The following is a 25,534-nucleotide window of genomic DNA, read 5'->3' on the forward strand; positions in this document are numbered from 1 at the left end:
TTTTTAAACTTCATTTCATTTACACTGCAGAAACAATCGAGAAATAAGTAAAATGTCTTAAGTGTAATTGCTTGTAATTTGAGCAAGTAAATAAGATTATTTGACAATGGAATTAGTATTTTTACTCTTAAAAAAAGATAATTAGATAATATTCACTTGAAATAAGACAATGCAATTGTTTTATCTTATTTTAAATGTAAATTGTCTTGTTATATTGGCAAAGTGCCTCACTTTGCTCCTCAATTCAAGAAAAATTTCACTTATCTTAAGAAGAAATTACGTATTTACATTTAAGTTTTTTGCAATGTAACTCCCAAAAATATGCCAAGCTGCAACAAACTCTGAGCCACAACAGAAGGATCATAATGGCTAATATTCATGTTTTCTCATCCTGCCTTAATGTTTTTTTTTTTCAGATTGTTGTTTGAGCAAGCTAGTATCTGTAAGCACTGACTAATGCACTAACCACACAACAGTGACATTATGCAAGAGATGAAAAATAAGTAAACACACAGAAGGAGGTACAAAGATGACCAGGCAAAAGTCATTACAGGTCATCACCATGACAAAAGCTGCAGTAACACCTGGACTGCTCACACACTGGGCCACTTTCAGGGCTTTGTGCTCGACATGTGATACCTCTGATATCACAATCTTCTAAGTACAATCAGGGACCTAATGCAATTTGAAGCAAACAATCCTTTGGACAAATAAAACATTTAAGAGGGACATCTGTATGAGCGATAGTCTTCATTCTTTATCACTGAAACTGCTGATCTGATAAACACAATTATTTTCAGAACTCTTATGTTAATACGTCACCTAACTGTATTTCAGCGTCTCAAGATTTAAATATAGATTTACCTTACAATTTTAATTTCTCCTCGCTTTTTTGGGTTAGAACCAATAAATATAAGTACCAGATATTTTCCTTCCAACATAGATCAATTGGAAAAGAAAAGCATATCCGCAAACATAAGGGAAACATAAATGGGAGGTTAAATGTTCATTTGACAGAAGATGAAGGAATTTTGATTCTGTCTTTGAAACCATTCAAAGAACTTCTCTGATTCTGAATCATCACAATGAAAGAGATTTTTTGGTTACATTGAAGTCATGACATGCTACCTTATGACATCCTACTCATAAATATTCAAACAGCTGTTATGGGAAGTCAAGCACACTGGGACTATTGTGTTTTTACCCTTTTGTACCCTCATGTCTGAGAGTCAGAGTCTGATGAAAGCAGGCTGGATTATAATTGTGCAATCTAGGATGGACTTCTGCTTGGCATCAAAGGCAAAGTGTTTTTATATTGGGCTTTTTGTTGCTTTATTCAAATAGGGGAATATAATCAATGCAACATCAGCCGTATAACAAATAAAATGTCCAGAAAAAGTAAAATCATAATAATGATAATAACTAACAAAGAGAACTAGTTTTAGTTTTTAGTGTCAGCCTTGGTGGTCATTGACCAAGAGTATAAAAAAGAACAAAATCTCTTTAAAAACAATCCTGTGGTATGTTTTTTCTCAAACTGTGATATAAGGTTTTTTTTTTTACTCCAACATGTGCTGGTCTTTAGTACTGTAGGTAATCTGCTTTGTTTGTTTTGAAGTTCATGCTACTTTGTACCATTAAGTTTATAGATTTGTGATATAAAAACTGTATTTTCTGATTAAACAAAGTCATAAAGTTCGTTTTTTTTTTTTTTTTAAGTATCAGCATTTGTTGAATAATGTAAATAAAGCTTTGGTTAAAACGGGCTCACCTGAATGAAACAGTAAAATTATCATTTGTAAGGTTATTAATAAATCAGCTGGGTTTGCCATACATATTACGCTTACTTTGTGCGCTAACACTAAGTGTTAGCGCACAAAGTTATTCTAATTTTATTCTTACTTTGCAAAGTTACATTTGCTGAGATAGAGCCATATGGTAACGAATTATATGTCCTCATTTACATTAACTTGACCAACTTTTTGTTGAAAGTGTAATTTTAGGAATAACGTTGTACTATTTGGTGAATAACATGATAATGATGTATTGCTACTCTTCCATATTTCTTTGTCTACTGCCCCCACCATGAATAACTGTACTAAAGAAGAAATGTGTTTTACAAAAAAATGCACCATATCAGATGGTATTATAACATCAGCTACTCATTACTTTAATCTGAGGACACCTCCAGCTTAGGTAGACATTGAACAGCAACCTGCACCAGATTTCCCCTTAAGCACCTTTTTATATTCTTTGGATATAAGGAAACTAAAAAAAACAAAAACAAAAAAAACATAAAGAATCTTTTCTTAAAAAATACAATTATAACTTGGTATTCAGCACATAAACACCGTCCAGAGATATCACAATTTACCCCTATATGATAGAATTTAAACAATCGCAGAGGATAACTACATTGATAGACTATGGACTTCTTCAAGCCAGAAGATCTGTTGCACTATGCTGGAGGAGCATGGAGAAAATGGGAGAAAAGAAGTTGCAAGTTCACTTAGACTGGAAAAACTGACATATATTGCAAAGGGCAAACAACAGGAGAGGAATCTATGTGAGCCATATATGAGGATTGTAGGGCCTGAAAGTGGAGCTTATTGATTTTTGAATGGATGTCTGGACTACAATTTTATTCATATATTTCCCCCTTTTTTTTCTTTTTTATGTCTCTGCCTTAATCTAAAGGGCTTTGTATATTTTTGGAACTAGACAAATGCTGGATTAAATGGTGAATGCATGAGTGAATGTGTGTATAAGTACATGTTAAAAGGTTAAGTTTGTTGTCTGTAAGTTTAGGTGTATTAAAAAAGAGAAAATTCAATAAAATATATTGGAGGGGAAAAAAATGCACCATATGCTTAAAGCTTATGTTAAGGGGAACAGTCTTATTTCTATGTAAACTTCATTGTTTTATTTATTTTCTATCTATTACGCCTGTTGCCCCTCCTTGAACCTCCACGGAATTGTTTCAGTACTTGGATGATCCCAGACGCTATGTTGTTTGGGGCCTATGTGCCCATGGTGGGGTCTCCCAAGTCAAACTAATTCTGGGTGATGGGTCAAAAATTAGGGGTTCCTCTATGATAACAACAAAATGGAGGTGAGAGGCGTTGCCCAGTAAAGCCTGCGGTGCAGAGCCAGGAATTCATTCTGGAGTCAGGGCTTGGGTTGGGGTTCATTGGCAAGCTGCTGGTGGGGGGGGTTCCTCCTCATGGGACCAGGCTAGACCTAGTCTGAAGAAGTGGAGCCAGGATATCCACCTGTAGGCCTATCATCTGCAGAGGAAACAATGAGGGACCGATGCAAAAAAGGATAGGGCAGCAAACAGAGGTGGAGGCCTTGGCCCCCTGATCTGCTGGTGCTTAAACGGCTCTGAGGATGTGGAACCTCACCTCACTGGGGGGGGGGAGGAGCCCGAGCTTATACATGAGATGAAGCAGTATTGGCTAATAGTCAGTCTCACATAACATAGGCTCTGGTACCCAGCTTCTTTAGAGAGGCTGTACTCTGTACAGTGGCCAGTGGGTAGAGGTAGTAGGCTCTACCTGTGGGAGGGGCTGCATGTCTTCTCCCAGCTCAGCCGTCCCATGTCAGAGTTTAACCTACTGGATGAGAGGGTTGTGTTCCTGTGCGTTCGGGTAAAGGGGGGATCTCAAACAGTTTTCTCAGCAGTACGGAGTACAGAGCCTTCTTAGGTGCTGTATAGCAGCTATCTTGGGGACTCTGTCATTCTGCAGGGGAATTTCAAAATCCTGATGCCCTTGGGACACCCATGGAAGGAGGTCAATGTTCTACTTTGTTCTTAGAACTTCTTACCTTTCATCACATGTCTTGGACAACCCTGGTGAAAAGATGGATAGAGCTATGCACAGATACCACCTGGTGGTGATCTGGAAAAGCAGAGGAAGCAGAGGAAGCAAGCCAGACTCAGCAGGCAAGCAAGTAGTGAGAGTCTGCTGGGAATTTTTGCTGAAACCCTCAGTTAAGGACATAAAATAGAATAGAATAGAATAGAATAGAATAGAATAGAATAGAATAGAATGAGTTTCTTTCAGATTCCAGGGGAGGCTGTGGATATGCCGTCTGAGGGGACCATATTCTGTGCCTTTATTGTGGATGCCATTAGCTGCAGCTGTTATGTCTGTGGTTCCTTGGTGGACATCCACAGTAAGGGATGTTGTTAAGCTAAAAAAAATTCTCATCACACATGGCTGGTTTCACAACCTAAAAGTTAACTTTTGAAAAAGATTCAGGAAAACAAATAAATTATGGAAAAAGATTTCCCTTTCCTGAATTTGTTATTTTCTAAATACATTATGGAATGTATTGTAGGTTTATTTTATATTATTAGATTAGATAGATTAGATGAGCTTTATTGATCTCACAGCGGAGAAATTCACTGGTCACACATTGGCATAGTAATTAAAGAAGGTGCAAACAAGGAGGAAAAAGGCAATAAGAATAAACAATATATATTCAGTATATCAAGGTATATACAGTATATCAAGATAAATAGGATTAAGGTGCAAGTGTACATGTATCACACACAATGAAAAACAAAATAAAAATAAGAAATAAAAAAATAAAAAATACAAGGGAGTAGAACAGAGATTTGAGGTGTCATATGTACACTCAGGATGGCTTATATACAGGTGGATTGACTTTACATTAAAGTGTAGTAGGTAAGGAGCAACGGAGAGGTAGTGATATGACTATTATATTCAAATATATTGCGCAGTCAGCATATTGCGCAGAATATTGCACAGTCAATAAATAAAAAAAACTATAATATAGCTGCACAGTGGTTTTTACAGGAGTTATTGTGGTTATAGTGCATTATTATAGAGTCTGGTGGCAGCGGGAATGAATGACCTGCTGTAGTGCTCCTTCTTACAGACAATATTATTTATTATCTGCCTGTTTGTATTAAAAAAATGTAATCAGATGTTCTCATCAGTTACATTATGTAGCCAATCAATCAAATACACTTTAATCCTTTTTTACGACTATTTTTTTCTTGAAGTTAAATGAAAGACTGTTTAGTGAGGTGTTACTCTAACTTAAGTATATAACGTGGAGGTGCGTTACTCACTTTTGTGCTTAGAAACATGATGTGTTCTTAGATGATAATAAACTCTTTTCAATATTTATGTTCAGGCATGAAGCTGGAAAACGAGGATGAGCAAATAGTGGTGTTGAGAAAAAAGTGTGAGAAATAGTTTTAAATTATAAAGTAGAAGTTTGCATGAACAAAGAAAATTAATGATTTTAAAGAATAGCACAAAATTTCAGAGTCTGGTCCTACTACTGCATTGATGGCATTAAATCATTTTTTTACTTTTTCATTTTTTTTTTTACCATTTTTGTTTTTTTTATGTTTATGCTTTGGGTTTTCTTTATGTAATTTTTATTGCTACTTTAGGAAAGAACCATAATTATGTTATTTTGAAGTAAAAAAAACGGCTGTTGTTAAAATTATTTAACTTAATGTTTATAAACATAAAATTGCTATTATTATTGCTTTTCATTAAATCAGTGATTAACTGGAAATAAAAGCTTTTATCTTTTTTTCTCCACATAATAATGTTCAAATATGCCACTGTTACCCAAAGATTTAGGCTGTTTTGACAAATAAATAAACGAATAAGTGTAACTGACTATATTTAGATAAAATATTTACATAAAAGAAAAAAAAAAAAAAAACGTTAATCGATAAAGTGAGACTTATCTGGATTCACTAAATGGATTCACTTATGAATGATTAAAATAAGTGACGCATTGCTATATATTATTTATAACGCATGGTTATATTCAAACAAATACATTTGAGCAGGGTTTGTCTGTAAAGTTTAAGCTAATCTTTCTTTTTTAGATTGGTATTTTCTACCCGGCCTACGTCTTTATTTTTTTAAATGTTAATTTTTTATATCTTTTATGTTTGCTGGTGGTTTTGATCGCAGGAGGAAATGTAACTTTTATTAAGTTATTGCGAGCAAGATACATCAACTAATCAAACTGAAATAAAATACCTTTAAACGTATTTGTTGACGTTCCCGTCCACTTGGTGGCAGTATAGAGCTGCTAGTTTTGGAAATCTCGCTACAAGAGGGATAGAAGAAGAAGTGATTTGGGAGTAAAAGCAATAGAAGAAGAAGATAAGGGAAGCGGAACAAGAAATCAGCTGTCAAAAACGTAGTGTAAATGTAAACATCGGCTTAAAATAAGGTATTGTTTTGTTGAAGTCAAGTATATTTATTCCAACTGTTACTGCATATTTGCATGTATTATACCGGGAAAACATTTAGAGGCTGCGTTAAGCACAGGTCTTTTTTTGAATGTCAAGGCAGTAACAGTTTATCGAAGTGCGTTATTCCGCAACATGCTAACATGGCTAGGAAGCTAACTAGGAAGACAACAAAGCCAAGTTTACATTCTAATGCCTGATTAGTTTATACAGTGGGGAAGAATCATGTGCCTTTCGCTCTGTAAGACCTATTTAGTTGTTCGTAAGCTTTAATTTGAGCATGTTTTTAGAAGTCATTTTGGCTAACGTTAGCGAAATCAACTTAATGTTCTTTTTAGAACTGTTGATAGCTAACCGAAACCCTAGGCTAACTTAAGCTGCCCAGATAGTACGTAGTAACACAATGTGGTGTTTAAAAACGCACCTTTTTTTTCTCAATTTAAAAACGGCGTAAAAAAAACAAGTTAAACAGATTCTTTGTGGAATATACTTTTGTTTCGTTAAAATACATTCTGTTTTGTCTTCCCTCTCCTTTGATCTACTCCTGTTTTTTCTTCTTCTTCTTTCTCCTATGTGTCATTTTTAGAGATGTCACTACTTTGTATAAATCCCTGACTGGTCATCAGCTAGTACACTGAACTAATCATCTGCCAAGATGCCTGCAGTATCCACAGGGGCCAAAGAGTTGTATTTATCCACATCCCTGGGGGACCTCAACAAAAAAGCTGAAATTAAGCCTGATAAGACGAGCACCAGAAGGTAATTATGTCTACCTTTGCAACCCATTATAATAAAGAACATTTGTTATTTTTTTAAATATAATTAGCTGATCTAAAAATTTCTTTAGCTGTCACTAATGTTGCAAACAAACAAACAACAACATTCGTGTGATATTATTTGATATAACAACAACCAGGTGCCTTTTTCTGGCATCTGCTTTCAGATAGGTCTTATTCAATTCAGTTTATGTATATCTCTAGGTTTTAATGTATCTATGTAATGGGTTAGCTTCATCTGGATTTATAGACAGATATAGCTGGGTATCATCAGCATGACAGTGGAAATTAATCCCATGCTGTCTAATAACTCTACCCATTGGAAGCATATATATATATATATATATATATATATATATATATATATATATATAAAATATAATAAAGAGAAGTAGTCCTAGCATTGATCCCTTTGGTTATCCACATGTAACCTTTGAGTGTGAGAAAAATATGTCATTGATGTGAACAAGCTGAAATTGGTCCGATAGATGAAACCAGTCTAGTGCTGTACCTTTTAATTCCAACAAAATATTCAAGACATTCTAAAAGAATATTATGGTCAACTGTATCAAATGCAGCACTGAGATCCAACAGGACGAGCACAGATACAAGTCCATTATCTGAGGCCATGAGAATATCATTAGTGATTTTCACCAGAGCTGTTTCAGTGCTATGATGAGCTCTAAAGCCAGACTGAAACTCTTTAAAAAGCTAATTATTGTGTCAGTGGTTGCACATTTGTTTGGCAACTACTTTCTCAAGAATTTTAGTTAAGAAAGGAAGATTGGATATAGGTCTATAATTGACCAAGTCATCTGGGTCAAGAGACGGTTTCTTAAGTTAAAGTTTATTTAAAGCAACCTTAAAAGCCTTTGGTACATATCCCTGTAACAGAGATAGATTAATCACATCTAAAATGGAGGAGAAGATCAAAGGAAATACCTCCTTAAGTAACCTGGTTGGAACTGGATCTAACATACAAGCTGAAGGCTTAGATGGAGACAATAGTAAAACATAGTGGACAAACACAAGCTGATTATATTTCTCCAAGCTCATCACTGGTTATAAACACTTTATTCCGGGTGAAATTAGTTTCTATTTCTCTTCACTCTTCTTTACACTTGGACCTTAAATTGCAAATGAAAAGGAGCTCTCCCTCTACACATTTTCATTCCATTCACCTTTTCATTTAAATGCTCTCGTACGTAATTTTATGAGCATCCAGCTTCTTTGACAAGAGCCTTTTGTGGCTACTCCTCTTTTGGACGGTGTTTGTGATCGTTTCCTGGGCATCTATCCAGTCAAAAGGGTTCCCATAATGATTTTCAGCCACAGCAGAACATTTCTGTAAATATACATTTTTTTTTCTGTATTAAAAAACCAAAAGATTTCATTTTGTAGATAAGAAATGTGTCATATCTGTTATTATTTTATATATCACACACATTTCCTTGGGGTTTAGTATTGTACTTTTGAATTTGACTTGAACTATTATTACTTTAAAAATAAAATATTTAGCGGGTGATCTGTTAAACCCAATAAACCATTACTAGCCTAATTTGATGTTTACCTCGCAAGAGAGGGCTAAAAAAAGGAGGAGTGCGGACATCAGTCAACTGGTTTTCTTCCTTTCTTGTGCTGCAGCTATGTACAGAGTGCCTGCAAACTCTTTAAGGCGGCAGAGGAATGTCGTCTTGACAGGGATGAGGAGAAGGCTTATGTGCTCTACATGAAGTATTTAACGGTTTATGACATCATAAAGAAAAGGCCAGACTTCAGGCAGCAGTCGGTATGATGATACCATTTATGTAAAGTGAGTCATTTCATAAAAGTGATGTTTTGTAAAGTGATGTTTTGTTTTTATTTTTCAAATGTGAATTGTTTAGGATTATTTCATGACGATGCTCGGAGCAAATAGCTTTAAGAAAGCCATTGAAGAAGCTGAGAGGCTGTCTGAAAGCCTTAAACTCAGGTTAGATGCTTTACTCTTCTTGGTGGATGCGTAATAAAGTCATAAATATAATTTAAAATGGATATTTATGAATTTTAATGTTTTATTTTTGATCAAGTCTCCTGACTTTAATATTTTAAATAGGTACGAGGAAGTTGAGGTGCGGAAGAGACTTGAGGAAAAGGAGAGGTTAGAGGAGAAGAAGAAAAAGGAGGAAGTCAAAGAGAAAGACAGTCGAAACTCTCCAAAGGCCTCAACAATTAGCAAAAAGGACAGCAAAAAGGTAGACTTATCATTTAAACAACATTTTACACATTTTAAAAAATCACACATCTGAAATGAAATGTGTTTTTAAAACCTTCTAATTTGTTTGGGATGACTTCATTTGTCAGGTGAAAGGAGAGCAGAATGAACTAAAGAGTGTCATCTCTAAAGGTAAATGGTTCAGAGAAGAAACATGACCAATGCTGCAGATGGTTCTCTAATGGAAGCTTTCCTTTTATAAAGTTTTTTACACCTAAAGCGATTGTTTATCTCCTTCTCAGCTGCCCAACCAACAGGTGGCATCACAGCTGAGAAACTTTTTAGCATGATGAAGGACCAGACCATCTCAATTATTGTGATGGATGCACGCAGCCACAGAGACTACGAGGAGTCTCATATTCAGGTCCCAGCTGTAACCTGTATCAGTGTGCCAGAGGAGGCCATCAGCCCCGGGTGAGAAACCAACTGTTTATTTTATTTATAAAGCTACAAAAAAGTTATTTATTTGGGAACCGATAATGAATTTATAAAAAAATATCAAACTTATTAAACTAAATCTAATTATACAGATTGATCCTGTTATAACTCACAGCTGTCAAATTCAGATTATAATACCAACTAGTTGAATAACTAACTGTAAAGATGTTTTTCCTATCGAGATTAGCATTTGTTATATTGGTTTAACCTTTTGAATATTGAATATGTAGATTTTGTAATGGGGAGCTATACATTTATTTATGGGGTTTTTTCTTCAGAGAACCTGTTTATATATTTTAGATATTTATTAATTTTCTTGTCGGTATTAAAAGTCATCTATAAATATATTAATATTTTTTGTAATTAAATATCATTATGGAGATCTAAAGCAAAAACATGAAATTACTCAAATAATATTTAAGTATGGTGTTCATAAATGAAAATGTTAAACAGTGTGATTACTGTGGTGACAGAACCACCATGGTCTAAGCCAGGGGTACGCCAACTGGCGGACTCCGGTCCAGACCCCGTGAAGCCTTTACCTAAACTGCTGGATGTTTTAATGCGGTAAAATGAATCTATCGTAGTTCCGCTCAAACAAGACTTTTAATCAGGCACAGCTTTGACAGCCCAGCTGTGGCTCTTCAGGCGCTCTCCACAACCTATTCCAATCATGTTAGACCCGTGATTTGTTCGCACTCTAAGAGGAGACAGAAGCTAGCCGTTAAATCTCAAAACATTTTGAGGTTGCTTGTTTAAAAATTCATGGAGGTGGAACATAAAAACGGGGTGTTTGAAGACGAGTGGGCGGACAAATATGCATTTGTTTCCCCTAGAAAAAGCTACAGGACCGATCTGTTTAACCTGCTGTGAGTCCGTGGCAATTGTCAAAAAATTAAAACATTAAACGACACCATGTTTCCAAGCAGGAAAGGTTTGAGTAATCATTTCCTCTGAACAATTTGAGGTAAAAACCATGAAAATAAGCAAACTCAGACTTATGTTAAATGAATCCTGTTTTCTGAACCGTAAACTTGTAAATTTTTTCTACTACTTTGTGCTGCAACTGGATTCATTTTAAGTAAAAGAAAAATCTAAAGAACCAAGGTTGTATTTTACAAGTTGCTTTCAAATAAGACTTTCATTATTTATGTCTTTACTGTTCTATTTTGCAAATGATAAAATGTTTTTTCTTAATAAGAATGCTCAATATTTAAGAAAATTGTTCTTTAAATATCAGGAAATGAAGTATTTTTTTTTTTTTTTTTTTAGATATATGTAAAACATTATTTAGAAATATTGTGTAACTAAGAAAAGCACCAAAAACCGTAATAAAATGTTGAAGTTGTCTCAGTAGTTTTACTTACACTCACCGGCCACTTTATTAGGTACCCCATGCTAGTAACGGGTTGGACCCCCTTTTGCCTTCAGAACTGCCTGAATTCTTCGTGGCATAGATTCAACAAGGTGCTGGAAGCATTCCTCAGGGAGTTTGGTCCATATTGACATGATGGCATCACACAGTTCCCGCAGATTTGTCGGCTGCACATCCATGATGGGAATCTCCCGTTCCACCACATCCCAAAGATGCTCTATTAGATTGAGATCTGGTGACTGTGGAGGCCATTTGAGTACAGTGAACTCATTGTCATTTTCAAGAAACCAGTCTGAGATGATTCCAGCTTTATGACATGGCACATTATCCTGCTGAAAGTAGCCATCAGAAGTTGGGTACATTGTGGTCATAAAGGGATGGACATGGTCAGCAACAATACTCAGGTAGGCTGTGGCGTTGCAACGATGCTCAATTGGTACCAAAGGGCCCAAAGAGTGCCAAGAAAATATTCCCCACACCATGACACCACCACCACCAGCCTGAACCGTTGATACAAGGCAGGATGGATCCATGCTTTCATGTTGTAGACGCCAAATTCTGACCCTACCATCCGAATGTCGCAGCAGAAATCGAGACTCATCAGACCAGGCAACGTTTTTCCAATCTTCTACTGTCCAATTTCGATGAGCTTGTGCAAATTGTAGCCTCAGTTTCCTGTTCTTAGCTGAAAGGAGTGGCACCCGGTGTGGTCTTCTGCTGCTGTAGCCCATCTGCCTCAAAGTTCGACGAACTGTGCGTTCAGAGATGCTCTTCTGCCCACCTTGGTTGTAACGGGTGGTTATTTGAGTCACTGTTGCCCTTCTATCAGCTCGAACCAGTCTGGCCATTCTCCTCTGACCTCTGGCATCAACAAGGCATTTCCGCCCACAGAACTGCCGCTCACTGGATGTTTTTTCTTTTTCGGACCATTCTCTGTAAACCCTAGAGATGGTTGTGCGTGAAAATCCCAGTAGATCAGCAGTTTCTGAAATACTCAGACCAGCCCTTCTGGCACCAACAATCATGCCACGTTAAAAGTCACTCAAATCACCTTTCTTCCTCATACTGATGCTCGGTTTGAACTGCAGGAGATTGTCTTGACCATGTCTACATGCCTAAATGCACTGAGTTGCCGCCATGTGATTGGCTGCTTAGAAATTAAGTGTTAATGAGCAGTTGGACAGGTGTACCTAATAAAGCGGCCGGTGAGTATATATTCCAATACTTTTGTGCAACATCCATTGCTTAAGGACCCTGTAGAGGGAGGAGGTTGAGGTATCGGACCCTCCTGAAATCTAGTTGAATACCCCTGGTCTAAACCATCAGCCCAGCATGGAAATCCCTGTAATGCCCATCTGCCATTGATTCAACAGTCATAAACTTTAACATTTGCATTGTCTGCCTCTCTTGAGTATTTGAAACAAATCACTCAAAACTGTTGATCTCCAGCCGCTGTCCAGAGGGAACCAATCCATTCCAAGGGTTTTGCAAACTGATATAATAGGACCATGTATAGTTTGATTTCTGTTCTATCTTTCTTTTCTTTTTTGTATTTACTTTTTTTTTTTTCGGTCTGACGTCTTAACCTGTTTTTTCCCCCCAAAAAAACGTTTCAGAATCACTGTGAATCAGATTGAGGCAAAGTTGCCCGACGCATCCAAAGATTACTGGAAGAGGCGAGGTTTGGTGGATTATGTGGTCCTGCTGGACTGGTTTAATTCTGCCTCTGACCTTAAGTTAGGCACCACCTTGCAGAGTCTAAAAGATGCAATTTATAAGGTAAGTATGTCTTTGCTGCATCGTGTGTCTGTCATTTATGCATGAATCAGAAAAAGTTTCAGATTAATACCGGTGTTTTTATAAACACTTTACAGTGGGACAGCCTAACCATTATGAGTAGTGAGCCACTGATACTGGAGGGGGGCTATGAGAACTGGCTGCTGTTTTACCCAATGTACACGACCAACGCTAAAGTCCGACCCCCGAGGCAAACTATTACCAACAGCCTTCCTCAGTGTGAGTATCACCAGCCCATGTGTGAATCTGCTTTTAGGAATAATAAGTTACATAAGCTTTACTCTAACATTTCCACCTGTTGGTTTCGTGTATTGTCCATAACTTACTGTTTTGAAAACAGGCCTTTAAAGAAATTAGCAGAATTGAGTGTTAATTCTAAAGAATCTTTAAATATTAAATCTATATATGAGAGGGTTGTGTATGTGTTTTTGTTTTTTTTATCAGTTTAGCTGCTTCTTCTGATGTCAGCAGCCTCTAGCATTTTGTAAAATCTCACATGAAAAATCTTGTAGTAATTCTTGATTCTGGCCTTAATCTTTAGAAACAGATTAGTTTTGTCATAAAAAATATTTTTTAAATTGAGAATTTTGCCCAAAGTGAATACATTTTAATGTGGGATTCATGCTTTCATTACTTCTCAACTTGATAACTGCTGTTCTTTGTATGTTGGTGTTGGCCAGGCCAGCCTGTCATGGCTGCAGCTGGTTCAGATCACAGCAGCTTGTCTTTTATCACAAACAAAAAAGCCTGGACATATCTCACCAGTGCTTGTTTGTCTTTGTTGGTTCCTTGTTTTCTTTAATTTGATTTGAAGGTTTTATTGTTGACCTATAAGGCTCTAAATGGGAAGGCACCAGCATATTTGTCTTATCTCTTGCAGTCTTATTTGCCCCCTCGTGGCTCTAATGTCCAGTTGTGTGTAGACAGGCTTCAACTTTGAGTTATGGATTATGTTTTAAGAGCCAACATAAAAAACACAATCTCTGGGATTTCTTACAGCATGATTTTCTTCCCTCCCATTATGTATAGTATTTGTGTGTTTGTTTGTTTTTTTAATGTTTGAATTAGCATTTTTTTCATGTGTGTACAGCACTTTGACTAATGCCAGTTGTTGTTAAATGTGCTGTCTTAGTAATCTTGAATTGCTACTGATCAGAGATCAGATCAATAGGATTATGAAGCAAAGAAAACACCGGAACTTCTTTGGACCACCAGTAATAAATAAAGGTGGTGATATTCAGGCATCACTTTGTAGAGATCATGACTCAAGACCATGGTCTTGAGCCGGAAAAGGGTAGAGTGCCTCCCCTGGCTAGGGGAGGATGTACTTCTCCTACTGGAGGAGTTTAAGCATCTTGGAGTCTTGTTCATGAATGAGGGGAAGATGGAGCGGGAGACCGATAGCCGGATTGTTGTGGCATCTGCTGTGAAGTGTGCGCTGTCTGTTGTGGTGAAGAAAGCTGAGCCAAAAAGCAAAGCTCTTGATTTACCGGCCGATCTATGTTCCTACCCTCATCTATGGTCATGAGCGAAAGAACGAGATCCCAGATACAAGCGGCTGAAATGAGTTTTCTGAGTCTGACCTCTCCCTTAGAGATAGGGTGAGGAGCTCAGTCATCCGGGGGGGACTTGGAGTATAGCCGCTGCTCCTCTACATCGAGAGGAGCCAGTTGAGGTGGCTCGGGCATCTGGTTAGGATGCCTCCTGGATGTCTCCCTGGTGAGGTGTTCCAGGCACGTCCCACTGGGAGGAGGTCCAGGATACGCTGGAGGGACTATGTTTCTCGGCTGTCCTGGAAGTGCCTTGGGATTCCCCCGGAGGAGCTGGCCCAAGTGCCTGGGGAGAGGGACGTCTGGGCCTCCCTACTGAAGCTGCTACCCCCACGACCCAACACCAGATAAACAGAAGAAGTGGATGGATTTCATTTTGGCCATTTGTTTTCTTAAATCTCCGTAGAAGATGTAGCTTTGGCTCTTGAATAAGAAAACTACATTAGGCTTCACTTTATAATTGTCAGTTTTTTTTTTTTTTTTTTAGAAGTAGGTATTAGTACACTCCATGGCTGTTCTTGCAAAACATTTCAATAGACCGTCTTAACTGAATGCAGATATCCAGTTCATTTATGGCATTGCAAAATTATTCATACTTCTGGGCCTCCCTACTGAAGCCACTACCCCCGCGACCCGACCCCGGATAAGCGGAAGAAGATGGATGGATGGACTTTAGCAGAGATACTGAGATTAAGTGGGTTTTTTTTGTTTTTTTTTGCGGTTAAATTATCTCCCCTCACTGTCATTTCCAATAAAATATAAAACAAAGCAGATGATCAAACATTTACTGGATAAGACGTATTGACTAGATCCCTAATTATGGAAAATCAATCTGGTTCTTTGATTAAGAACCAGGTTGGTTTTCTCTGTAACAATATTGGTGGACTAAAGAAAATCTATAAAAGCTAAAACAGTGTGGTGTTTTTTTTTTATTGTTTAAATATGTTTAAATTTCACGTTTCAAACAGTGAACTTCAGTTACCCATCTTTGGAGGAACCGAAGCCCCCGACTCCACCTGAGCCGGAGATTTCATCTGAGCCTCAAGAATCACCAGCTCCTGCTCTGGTGAACGGAGTCTCACCTGCTGAGCCGCCGAAATCCAAAACCTCCATGATTGCTGACAGGTTCCCAGACGCTGTAGACATCCCTGCCACAGGCTTGACAAATTCTGGGTCAGACCCTGCAGCCAGTCAATCGCCTGCTACAGCCAGAATGTTCCCCCAGGTAATTTAACGATCTGGCTTTTATTTTCAGAAATATATGTTTGTTCAATTACTCCTCATTAGTTGTTTTCTTTTCAGTTTGACCGAGCCAAGAAACCCGCTGATCAAACCAAGACCAGTCAGAACCGGTCTGCGAAAGATTCCACTCAGAACGGCCCAATTATCCCTGATCGCTCTGCTAAACCTCCACTCATCCCCAGCAATTCTCTGTCCAAAGACGAACAACAGCAGATACACTCCGAGGTGGTGGCAGTGATGGAGAAGGCGAGGAAGGAACAGGAAAAACGGAACCAGGAGCGTCGTTTGGAAGAGGAGAGGCAGGAGAAGGAACTGAAGGAGAAGGAGCTGAAGGAAAGGGAGGAGAGCGAAAGGAGGAAGAAGGAAGATGAGGGAAAACGACATCAGGAGAAGAAGAAACTGGAAAGGCAGAAGGCAGAGGAAGAGGAAGACAAGGAGAGCAAAGTGAGCAATGACGGTGAGAGGAGGGGGAAAGAACAAAACCCCGACACGCCTTCGAAGAGCATGTCTCTGGATTCTCCAGCTCCCAACCACATCGTCAATGAAATCAAGGTGAGACACTTTATACTCTAAAGTTGAGGTTTGCTGATTCATATGCAAAGGGAAGGCTGAATAAAAGGAATGTTTAAATTCCTTTTTGTCCTGGGTAAAGCTGCCCAAATCCACCTGACTCTGGGTTATAGAAACGTATCATTTTAAGTGATTATAATGATTCTTTTGTCTCTCTAGAAGCATTTTGACCCACTCCTATTTGCAGGATGGTTTCAACTCAGCCTCATTGGAGGGTTTTCAAGTAAAAATCACAAGTTTACATGCCGTGGTACAGAATGTCTACTAGGGCTGAAACAATTGGATTAACTGTGATTGATCGATTATTGAAATAATTGTCAACTAGTTTGGTGTCTCTGGAGTATAGAGACTGTAAAATATGCCTTTAGCTGACATAGTGACCCACCTAGAGCAGTAATTACACTATATGAAAAGTGTTAAAAAAATATGTTAAATGTTTTCGTCTTACAAACTGCTCTATCCAGAACTCCTCAAGTGGAAAAGTTTGAGTTTCACCTGGTTTAATTCTGTAAAAAAATATATTCTTTAGGGAACCTTTTGCTATCTGCTTAGGAATCATTTAATAGATCTATTATTCTCATAGATTTCAGTCAAGATATTGACTAGGCCATTTTAAAACCTTTATAACGTTTCATTTGAGGTGTTCCAAGATAGAATTGTTAAATCGTTGTTCTTCTGAATAATCCAAATTGGGTTGGCGTTGAGGTCATGAACCTAACGGTGTTCTTTAGGAGTTTCTAGTAGAGAGTAAACTTTGTGTTTTATTGAATTACCATCTAGTTAACACAGGCTCATGCATCACACTACTATTGAGACCATATTAGCCCATTCCTTTTTAGTTTAATCATAATACTTACCCTCACTGATGAAGTTAGATTTTGTGACTTCCAGGATAAGTCATGGGGACATTTTCAAGTAATTTTGATCGGCTGGCATCCCTTCAAGAGGATCATCCATTGTTCCAAATGTTCTTAAATTCTGAATAATGGCACTCGGGTTCATTGCAATTCTCATTTGAAACTAATTGGCAATTAATTGTATTTACAATATATTGCAATGTTTGACGCACTGAATGTTTGCCACATTATATTCAACAAGAGTGAGAAGCTATATTTCTAACTCCAGCCCTTTAGGTGGCATCATACACTTCAAGTAGGTTTGCTGCCACAAAGAAGGGAGGAGAGACTTGCAGCTAGCATGCAGATCCATGCGTGATAGTAGAAGTAAGAGTTTTTCCTCACAAAGGTTACTGTAAAGACCTGCAACAAGCTTTTGGCTCTCAAAGTTTTGAAGAAAATGACTCTGGTGTGAAACATCTACATACAAAACCACAATTACAATTGTTGAAAATGATCAAAATGTTTATTTTTGACAAAATGGATGAATGTTTTTATTGAATTAAGTAATGTTTTTGTTTTTTGTGATCAACAAAACCAAATCTATACATCATTAGATCTAGAATTAAAATGACTTTCTTTTTTAAATAACAAAGAAACCGATTTAAAACTCAACATGTATGTGAATGTTGTGTTTGCTTCACAGAGGGAGCCTCTGACCAGGGCAAGGAGTGAGGAAATGGGTAGGAGTGTGCCAGGCCTCCCTGATGGCTGGATGAAGGTATCTTATAGTCATAGTTCAAATATGACGTCAATTAAAATTTCTATTTAAATAATAAGACATTTATGTTTGAACTGAGGAACTTTTTGAAAAATGTTTATTCCCATTTCTGTTTAGTTCCTGGACACAGTGACGGGTACCTACAGATACTACCACTCCCCTACAAACCGCGTCCACCTTTACCCCCCTGAGGTCACCGTCCCTCAGACCCCACCCTCCACCCCGCCAACCCCCAAACCAAGGTCACAGAGGCCCGCTGAGCCGGACACAAGCAACGAGCGAGAGCGGGAACAGTCTAAGCTGAAACGCTCCTACTCTTCTCCGGACATTAGCCAGGAATTGCGAGAGGAGACACAGAAAAAGGCCACCGCCCCCTCCACCGCTGCTGTCATACCCACCATCAACAGAGAGACCAAGTAAGTTTAGACATTTCTGCTCATCTTTCCAACCATTACTACAAGGCCCTAGTGCCCATTTGATTTGGGATGGATAGAGGTTCCATTAGAATTGCCTCTTAGTTTGTTGATCTTTGTGTAACAGATTATTTTAGTTCAGATTTACACGTCAGAATCAGTTTTCATATTAGTCTCTTTCTGGCTCTACTTCTCTAGTTGAAAACTTTTTAACTGCATTCTCTCATGACTAGTATAAACGCTGGGAGCGGTCACACTTAACTTTTTTTTCCTTTGCCTTCTTGAGATAATGACCTAACTAACTTGTTATCATGGTTAAACCATTAATTGTTTTCTCGAGATAACAAGATAATTACCTCATTATCACGAGAGAACAGTTGATTTCTTGAGATAATAAGATGATTAACCTGCATGAATAATGAATGAGGCTGGCCAACAGCCCTGGATTCCCAGTACATCCATGCCTGCGGTTCCTCTTTCTTTTCACTCGTTTTCAGGTCGTGGTGGATGATTGGATTGCATGGAATACAGTAGAAACAAATCTCACTGTTCTTTAATAAAAATCTTTAATCTGGACTCATTTTGGGGGTTAATGCATCTTATAGCAATTTCAGGCGTAACACCGGGGCTGTACAGAAAAAATCGGCGTTAAGGTGCCAGAGACATAGGTTTAAATACTTATGAATCAGAAGCGAAAGCAAATTATCAAACCAACGTCATCTCATTACCTAAAAGTTAAACACAGGATTATTTACAGAATTACACTTTGGCTGCCATGACTTCTGACGCATAGCCTCTGCAACCGTCAAATCTGTCTCTGTGCGCGACCATGCCCCCCGCGTTGAGGTTTTGCAACCGTTGATGCACACCTCAAATAAATCCTGACTACGCGTCGGACAGTTCCAAATCCTCGCAGACCTCAAGCAGAAGTGCTGCAGCTGTGATTGGTCCTTGGTATGCCTTTCCGGCTGTCTGTGTCGTCATCCTTCTCGATTCGGTTCCGGGGCGCGCCATTTTTAAAAAACAGAGGAGTAATAACAACAATGGATAACCACGATGAAAGGTTGATCGAGGAGGTTAGGAAGTACAACCACTTGTTTGATGCCCCAGACATGTTGTTTTAGAAATTAAACAACCCCGCCGGCGCTGCCAAAGAAGTTCTTGCGAGTTCTCGAATACGCTCCCCCTTGCGCTTTTGCTGGAAACTGCTGTGCGTCCCTAGAAATTCCAGACCGACGGTGCAGAAGCATACCAGTAAAACTGGTTTGCGACCAGACCTAAGAGACCCAAGCGAGCAGAAGTATAATCCGCCCTTTATACTTATAAATCCTCTCCTGCTGTCATGGTATTGAAGGATGTAATCAGTTTTAACACACACCAATCATCTCGTTATGACACGAAAACTGCTTTTGTTGTCTTTATTATAATCTCGTTATCACGAGAAACTGGTATTTGTTATCCTTAAATAATGACAAAGTTAACTAATTTTCTTGAGAAAACCACAGTGAAAAAGTATCGAAGGGACACGATCGCTCTCGGCTTCTGTATGACTAGATATTGAATCTGTCTTGATCTGTTTGTGCTAAAATGTGCTTTTTGTGAAGCAGACTTAAAATTTTTTGACATGAGGTTTGTTGTTTTCAGTTATTTTGTTGATTAAGATTAATCATTTTACAGTGTTTGGATAAAATTTGACCAGTTTTCAACTTGCAAAATGTAAAAATTATAATTTTCTTTTATGTTTATGTTCCTGTTATTTTAGGAATTTTTTTAAAGTAGCTTCTTTTTTTTAAGGTAAATTTTTGGTTTCTAAGATCAGATAGAATTCCCTGGTGGTTTCATGCATCGCTTTAAAGCTGTGAGTTATCTTTGCATCGGCTATGACTGTTTGCCACACAATATGGAATGACAAGTGCAAATTGACTCAAACCTGATAAGGGGGAATCTCACATAGAAATTATAATCTAGGCTTTCTCTTGTTTTTACAGTGTAACATAGGCTCTGCTCTGGTAAAATAACCTTTCTCTGTGCTTCCAGACCTCCCAGTGTAAAGGTTTATTCTAAAGTGGAGAGTGTGCGTCCATCTGCTGCAAAGATTCGCAACCTGAATCCTTCATTTGGAGGTTTAGGTGCGTCGCTTACTGGTCTGCGTAACCTGGGGAACACCTGCTATATGAACTCCATCCTGCAGTGTCTCTGCAACACTCCTGGCATGGCTGAGTACTTTAATAACAACGGCTACCTTAGCGACATCAACAGGTGAGGTCTTGAACAGGTGGAACCACACTATCCAGTGTGAAGTGCTTTGAGTTTATCCCTGTTTCCTCTCTCTGCCAGGTCTAACATCCTTGGCCATAAAGGGGAGGTTGCAGAGGAGTTTGGAGTAATCATGAAAGCCCTGTGGGCCGGTCTGTACAAGTGCATCAGTCCGCGGGATTTCAAGAACACCATAGGAAAGATCAATGATCAGTTTGCAGGCTATGACCAGCAGGACTCCCAGGAGCTGCTTCTGTTCCTCATGGATGGGCTCCATGAAGACCTCAACAAGGTAGAGCACAAACTTATACTTGATACTGGAAAAGGCCTCTGGTTTGGTTTATGAAAAGAAAAGAAAACTGAAAACGTAAACAGAAAGATGAGTCAACAACAGCTTAAACAATAAAAAATATATTTTGTTAGTCTTCCTGGAACCGGCTTAAAATGTGTTTTTTGTTCTTTCTGTATATTTTTTTTTTGTGTTTTTCACTGGGTCTCATTTTGATGATAATTTAGAGAGTAAGTAAATAGTTGTGTGTTTTTGGTCCTGCAGGAGTGTGAATGTGCCATGTCTGCATCTGTCCGGTTTGACGCTCCTTCAGAACCTCTGTGCATGCTAAATGCTAATTGCTTCATGTTTGTTCAAACAGAAAAAAAAATATTGAAGTAGTACAAAGGAATTCGGTATCTTTGTCCCTAAACCTGTTTATTTTTTTCACTTCATTAATCATGCATGGCTTGATATTTGCATAGACTTATTCCTAGTTGAATTTTGAAGTTTGATTGAGAAGATGAAAGTAGGGAGCAGCTAGTTAATTTCTCATAACCCAATCTCCATTATATCCCATTCCTTTAGCATGATTTTCTGACCCCTCTGCCATCTTCATGATTCACTCCAGAGCCCATTTAGCCTTTTTCCAGATTTTCACCTTTTTTTGATGATTATATAAACAATCTGCCACCCGAACCGCCTTGCAAAAGTACTAATAATTGTTGACCTCTTTATGTTTTGTAGAATATCATTCATCAACTATCATGTATATTATGGGAGTTTTATGTGATAAAATGGTGAAAAACTATAAAGTGGAAGAAGAACATTGAATCTGATCACTTCCCTCATGTTTCTACCTGGCAGATGGGGATTCTTTCTTGCAATCAATAATGCAACAACCAAATTTCTTCGTTTTACCTTGTGTTAGTTTGGGCCTTTTGGCTGCACGTCTGAATGGATCCATTATATCTTTGTAGGCTTATAGCTCATCTATGTTCTTCCAAGGCTTTCACAAAGCAATTTGATTATTTATTACTTAAATTTCCAAAAAAGTTTAAAAACAATCCACTGGACTTTGTTTCCAAGTTTGAAGACGTTTTGCTTCCCATCCAGGAAGCTTTATCAATTCAAATGTCAGAAATAGTATTGAGATGCTTTATACAGTAGCCCAACAAAGCCTTGTTTTTGCTTAGACAACATGCAAATTGAAACGGGCGACGCCCTTTTGAATGAGCGTCGTTTATTATTTAACGTTCATATAGATTAACTTTCATTTTCTTATTCAATCATTTTTGAGCCCATTTGATTGCATTGAATTTTATTTAAACATCACAGTAAAACAAAGAATACAAATGAATACAAGACTTTTCTCATTTTTATTTATTAAAAAGATAAGAACAATATCTTCACTTTAGGATTCACTTCTAAACTACCTTGTTTCATATAAAATGTCAAAAAAATGATAAAAATGTATGTTTGTGTCACAAAATGTAAAGAGTTCAAAAGGTGTGAAAACTTCTGCAAGGCACCGTATATTTCCCTGCCTCTCTGAGTTGGGTCGATCTTGATAATCTGCGTGCTGATGGAGCTCATGGACACTGCCCGACCAAAACATGAACCCTGCTGTCAACATGAACCCGTTTCACTTTGCTTACGCTTATTTCCATGCAGATGTGGCATTCATGATGTTAGCTCTCCAGCAAATCCCAAAGGACAATAATCTAGTAAAGGTGTGGACATAGTTGTGTTTCATTTATATGTGAATTTGATTATTTATGCTTCCTTCATTCCTATCAACTCACGAAATTCACCCATTATCATCATGTTTCAACCACTGTTAATCTGAGAGATGATAATTTTGAGAAATAAGCAGGAGCACTTTTACCTGATTGATTAATTAGATGGGCTAATTGTATTTTTGGCCAGGCAGTGTTTAATAATATACTATAGAAGCAGCAAGTCCATCAGGTCTTTTCCATCAGCTTTAATTGAACCAGGAGGGTGTTTTCCTTACAAATTTTTCAGTTGTTTATAACTATATAGCTTTCTTTTCTCGCATATCTGTTTTCAGGCCGACAACAGGAAGCGTTACAAGGAGGAAGAAAACGACCATCTGGACGACCAGACCGCAGCAAACCTGGCCTGGAGCAAACACAAGTTGCTGAATGAATCCATCATCGTAGCTCTGTTCCAGGGCCAGTTCAAGTCCACGGTGCAGTGTCTGACCTGCCACCGCAAGTCACGCACATTTGAGACCTTCATGTACCTGTCGCTGCCTCTGGCCTCCACCAGCAAGTGCTCCCTGCAGGTAGGTCACGCCTTAAATGTCCTACTTTTTTTATTGGAGTTTGCATCTTTAATTGACAATATACAATAGGAGTTAAGTCTACTGAATGGTGAAGACTTCTTTTGTCTGTAGGATCTCAGATCAATACAAAGCGTACATTTTCCTCTTATTAATATTCGTTTGTTAGCTTAGATGAATCATTTAACTTGTGAAAAAATAGTCTGAAAATGAGGCGATTGGAAGTATTTATGACTTCACAAATTACAATGCTGCCACCTAGTGTTCTTTCCTGTGCAGTGCGGTTTTCCACAGCACAAAAAACGTTTTGGAAATATGGATTAAATTATGAGTGGGTTTAGAATATTAAGGATTGTTTTATAAGCATTTATGTTATTAATTCCAGAAAATGCTTTTTTGCAACACATTATTTGTCAGACCCTGTGTTAGTCTGTGGATACAAAATGGTTTGTTCAGAGTTATGAGATGAAAGTGGAATGAGGCAAAAAAGGAATCTGTGGGTAGAAAAAATGCCGGTTGTAAATTGTAAACGGGAAAAATAAACCTAAGATGTCTTGCATTTTGAGATTGATTTTTCTTTTTTTATGGATTTGTTGACAGGACTGTCTGAGATTATTCTCTAAAGAAGAAAAACTCACAGACAACAACAAGGTTTTCTGCAGACACTGCAAAGCTCACAGAGATTCCACCAAGAAGCTGGAGATCTGGAAGGTTCCTCCTATTGTCCTGGTGCACTTAAAACGGTCCGTAGATGCTACCGGAGCTAAACTTTTTGAAGGCTTTTAAGAATTTTACCCTAAATCTATTTGTCACTGTTTATGATGGGTTTTATTTCTACAGGTTCTCTTATGAAGGTAGATGGAAGCAAAAGCTACAAACATCTGTAGATTTTCCTCTAGATGGCCTGGACCTGGCTCAGTATGTTATTGGACCTAAGCAGACCCTAAAGAGATACAACCTTTATGGAGTTTCTGTAAGTAGGAATGACACCTAACTGCTTTAGGGTTTCCATGAGCATTAAATTAACCTTTCTTTCCTCTACTGCAGAATCACTACGGTGGCTTAGACGGTGGCCACTACACTGCCTATTGCAAGAACTCCCTCAAACAGCGCTGGTACAAATTTGATGACCACGAAGTGACTGAAATCTCCTCGTCTTCAGTCAAGTCTTCCGCAGCCTACATCCTGTTTTATTCCACTCTGTGACGGCGCTGGGAGACAAATGGAGGAAAATGAACACCACGCAGCTTCGAAAACAAGCCTAGAGGTTGTTTTCTTTACAAAATCTCAGCTCTGCGAAGATGCCGGCGCACATTAGTTGAGGGTGATCGGTCATGTATGTTGACGGTGAGGGGACGACCCAGGGACTTTGGGAACCTGGTGTGGGAGTGATTGGTGAAAGTGGAGGCACACTGTGCAATGCTTCAGCTACTAGAGGACCTTTTAGCTAAAATGATGCTGCCTGTAAACATTACTGATCATCCAGAGACTAAATCAATGCTAATCTGACTTCTTTACCATAGTTCCGTTTCACGGCTGATTCCTTCCTTTCTGTTGTACTCTGTGCCGATGGCAGCAACAGCGTATGCAGGGCTAGGAGTTCGATGGCATGTACATTCTTAGCTACGCTTCTGTGAATTATTTCAGGTTTTGTCTATCGACCAAATTGTTTTTTTTTTCTTCTTCTAAAAGGTAGCAACTAGTTAAAAAGGACCATATAAATGAGAACAGACCATGTGCTTTATGGCTCTGACTGTATAACCTGTGAAGGGAGACAGTGGGATTTTCTTTTCCTGTTTGTTTTGGGGTTGTTGTTTTTTTTTTTTTCGAGGGAAATTTGCCTGTTGCTTGTTCATATTAGCCACATTTTTGCACATTCAAAATGCGATCGCTTTAAGTTGTTTATGTAGAACACACTCTTTAACAACTGACCCGTGTTTCCATCCCAGAATTCTTTCCATGGATGCTGATCCTGGGATCTTATGTCTACTCCGATTTATCATAATCACCTTCAGATTTATCATAATCAAACACTATTAAGAGGGAGACATGCTGGGATAGATGGTATTTTTTATTTAATTTCTAAGATTTTGTTTGTTGTTTACTGAGCCTGATGACATGAAGACTGGATCTCATCGTCAGCTTCGGCTGCTTGTCTGGCCGACCAAAGGATTTATGGGAGAAATGACAAATGAGACTGATTTTGCTTCTTAATGGAGCAAAGATTTGGATTTGAAGGATTTATCTACTGCTAAGTAAACTTTTATGGCCTAGCATGAACTTATCATTTTTGTCTTTTATTCATTCTTTTCTTATCAATGCTCTAAATACCGATCATTTAACATAACTATATTAACCTCAGAATAACTTGTATGACTATTTATTAAACCTGCTTCAAATGAACTCTGCCTCTT

At 38.1% G+C, this 25,534-nt stretch overlaps 1 protein-coding gene across 1 annotated transcript; it reads left to right on the plus strand.

Annotated features, from left to right (window-relative positions):
* Positions 1–6,106: 6,106 nt before the first annotated feature.
* Positions 6,107–25,523, plus strand: usp8 (ubiquitin specific peptidase 8). The gene is made up of 19 exons (XM_038267849.1): positions 6,107–6,237; positions 6,843–7,015; positions 8,677–8,821; positions 8,919–9,004; positions 9,128–9,266; positions 9,376–9,418; positions 9,529–9,700; positions 12,716–12,878; positions 12,974–13,115; positions 15,415–15,671; positions 15,749–16,240; positions 17,801–17,875; positions 17,993–18,291; positions 20,326–20,547; positions 20,626–20,836; positions 22,887–23,123; positions 23,721–23,863; positions 23,961–24,093; positions 24,168–25,523. Exons 2-19 carry the CDS (start codon positions 6,912–6,914, stop codon positions 24,324–24,326), a joined length of 3,222 nt encoding a protein of 1,073 aa, XP_038123777.1. The 5' UTR covers positions 6,107–6,237; positions 6,843–6,911; the 3' UTR covers positions 24,327–25,523.
* The last annotated feature ends 11 nt before the right edge of the window (positions 25,524–25,534 follow it).

This window comes from Cyprinodon tularosa, unplaced genomic scaffold (genome assembly GCF_016077235.1).
Source record: "Cyprinodon tularosa strain WSP-4 unplaced genomic scaffold, ASM1607723v1 ctg687, whole genome shotgun sequence".
Taxonomy (NCBI): domain Eukaryota; kingdom Metazoa; phylum Chordata; class Actinopteri; order Cyprinodontiformes; family Cyprinodontidae; genus Cyprinodon; species Cyprinodon tularosa.

Excerpts from the sequence above, each read along its gene's own strand:
- usp8 (XM_038267849.1), top strand. The coding sequence starts at position 6,912 with ATGCCTGCAGTATCCACAGGGGCCAAAGAGTTGTATTTATCCACATCC. Across the intron at positions 20,837-22,886 it reads TCCATGAAGACCTCAACAAG|GCCGACAACAGGAAGCGTTA; the intron begins GTAGAGCACAAA and ends ATCTGTTTTCAG. Across the intron at positions 23,864-23,960 it reads GTCCTGGTGCACTTAAAACG|GTTCTCTTATGAAGGTAGAT; the intron begins GTCCGTAGATGC and ends TTATTTCTACAG.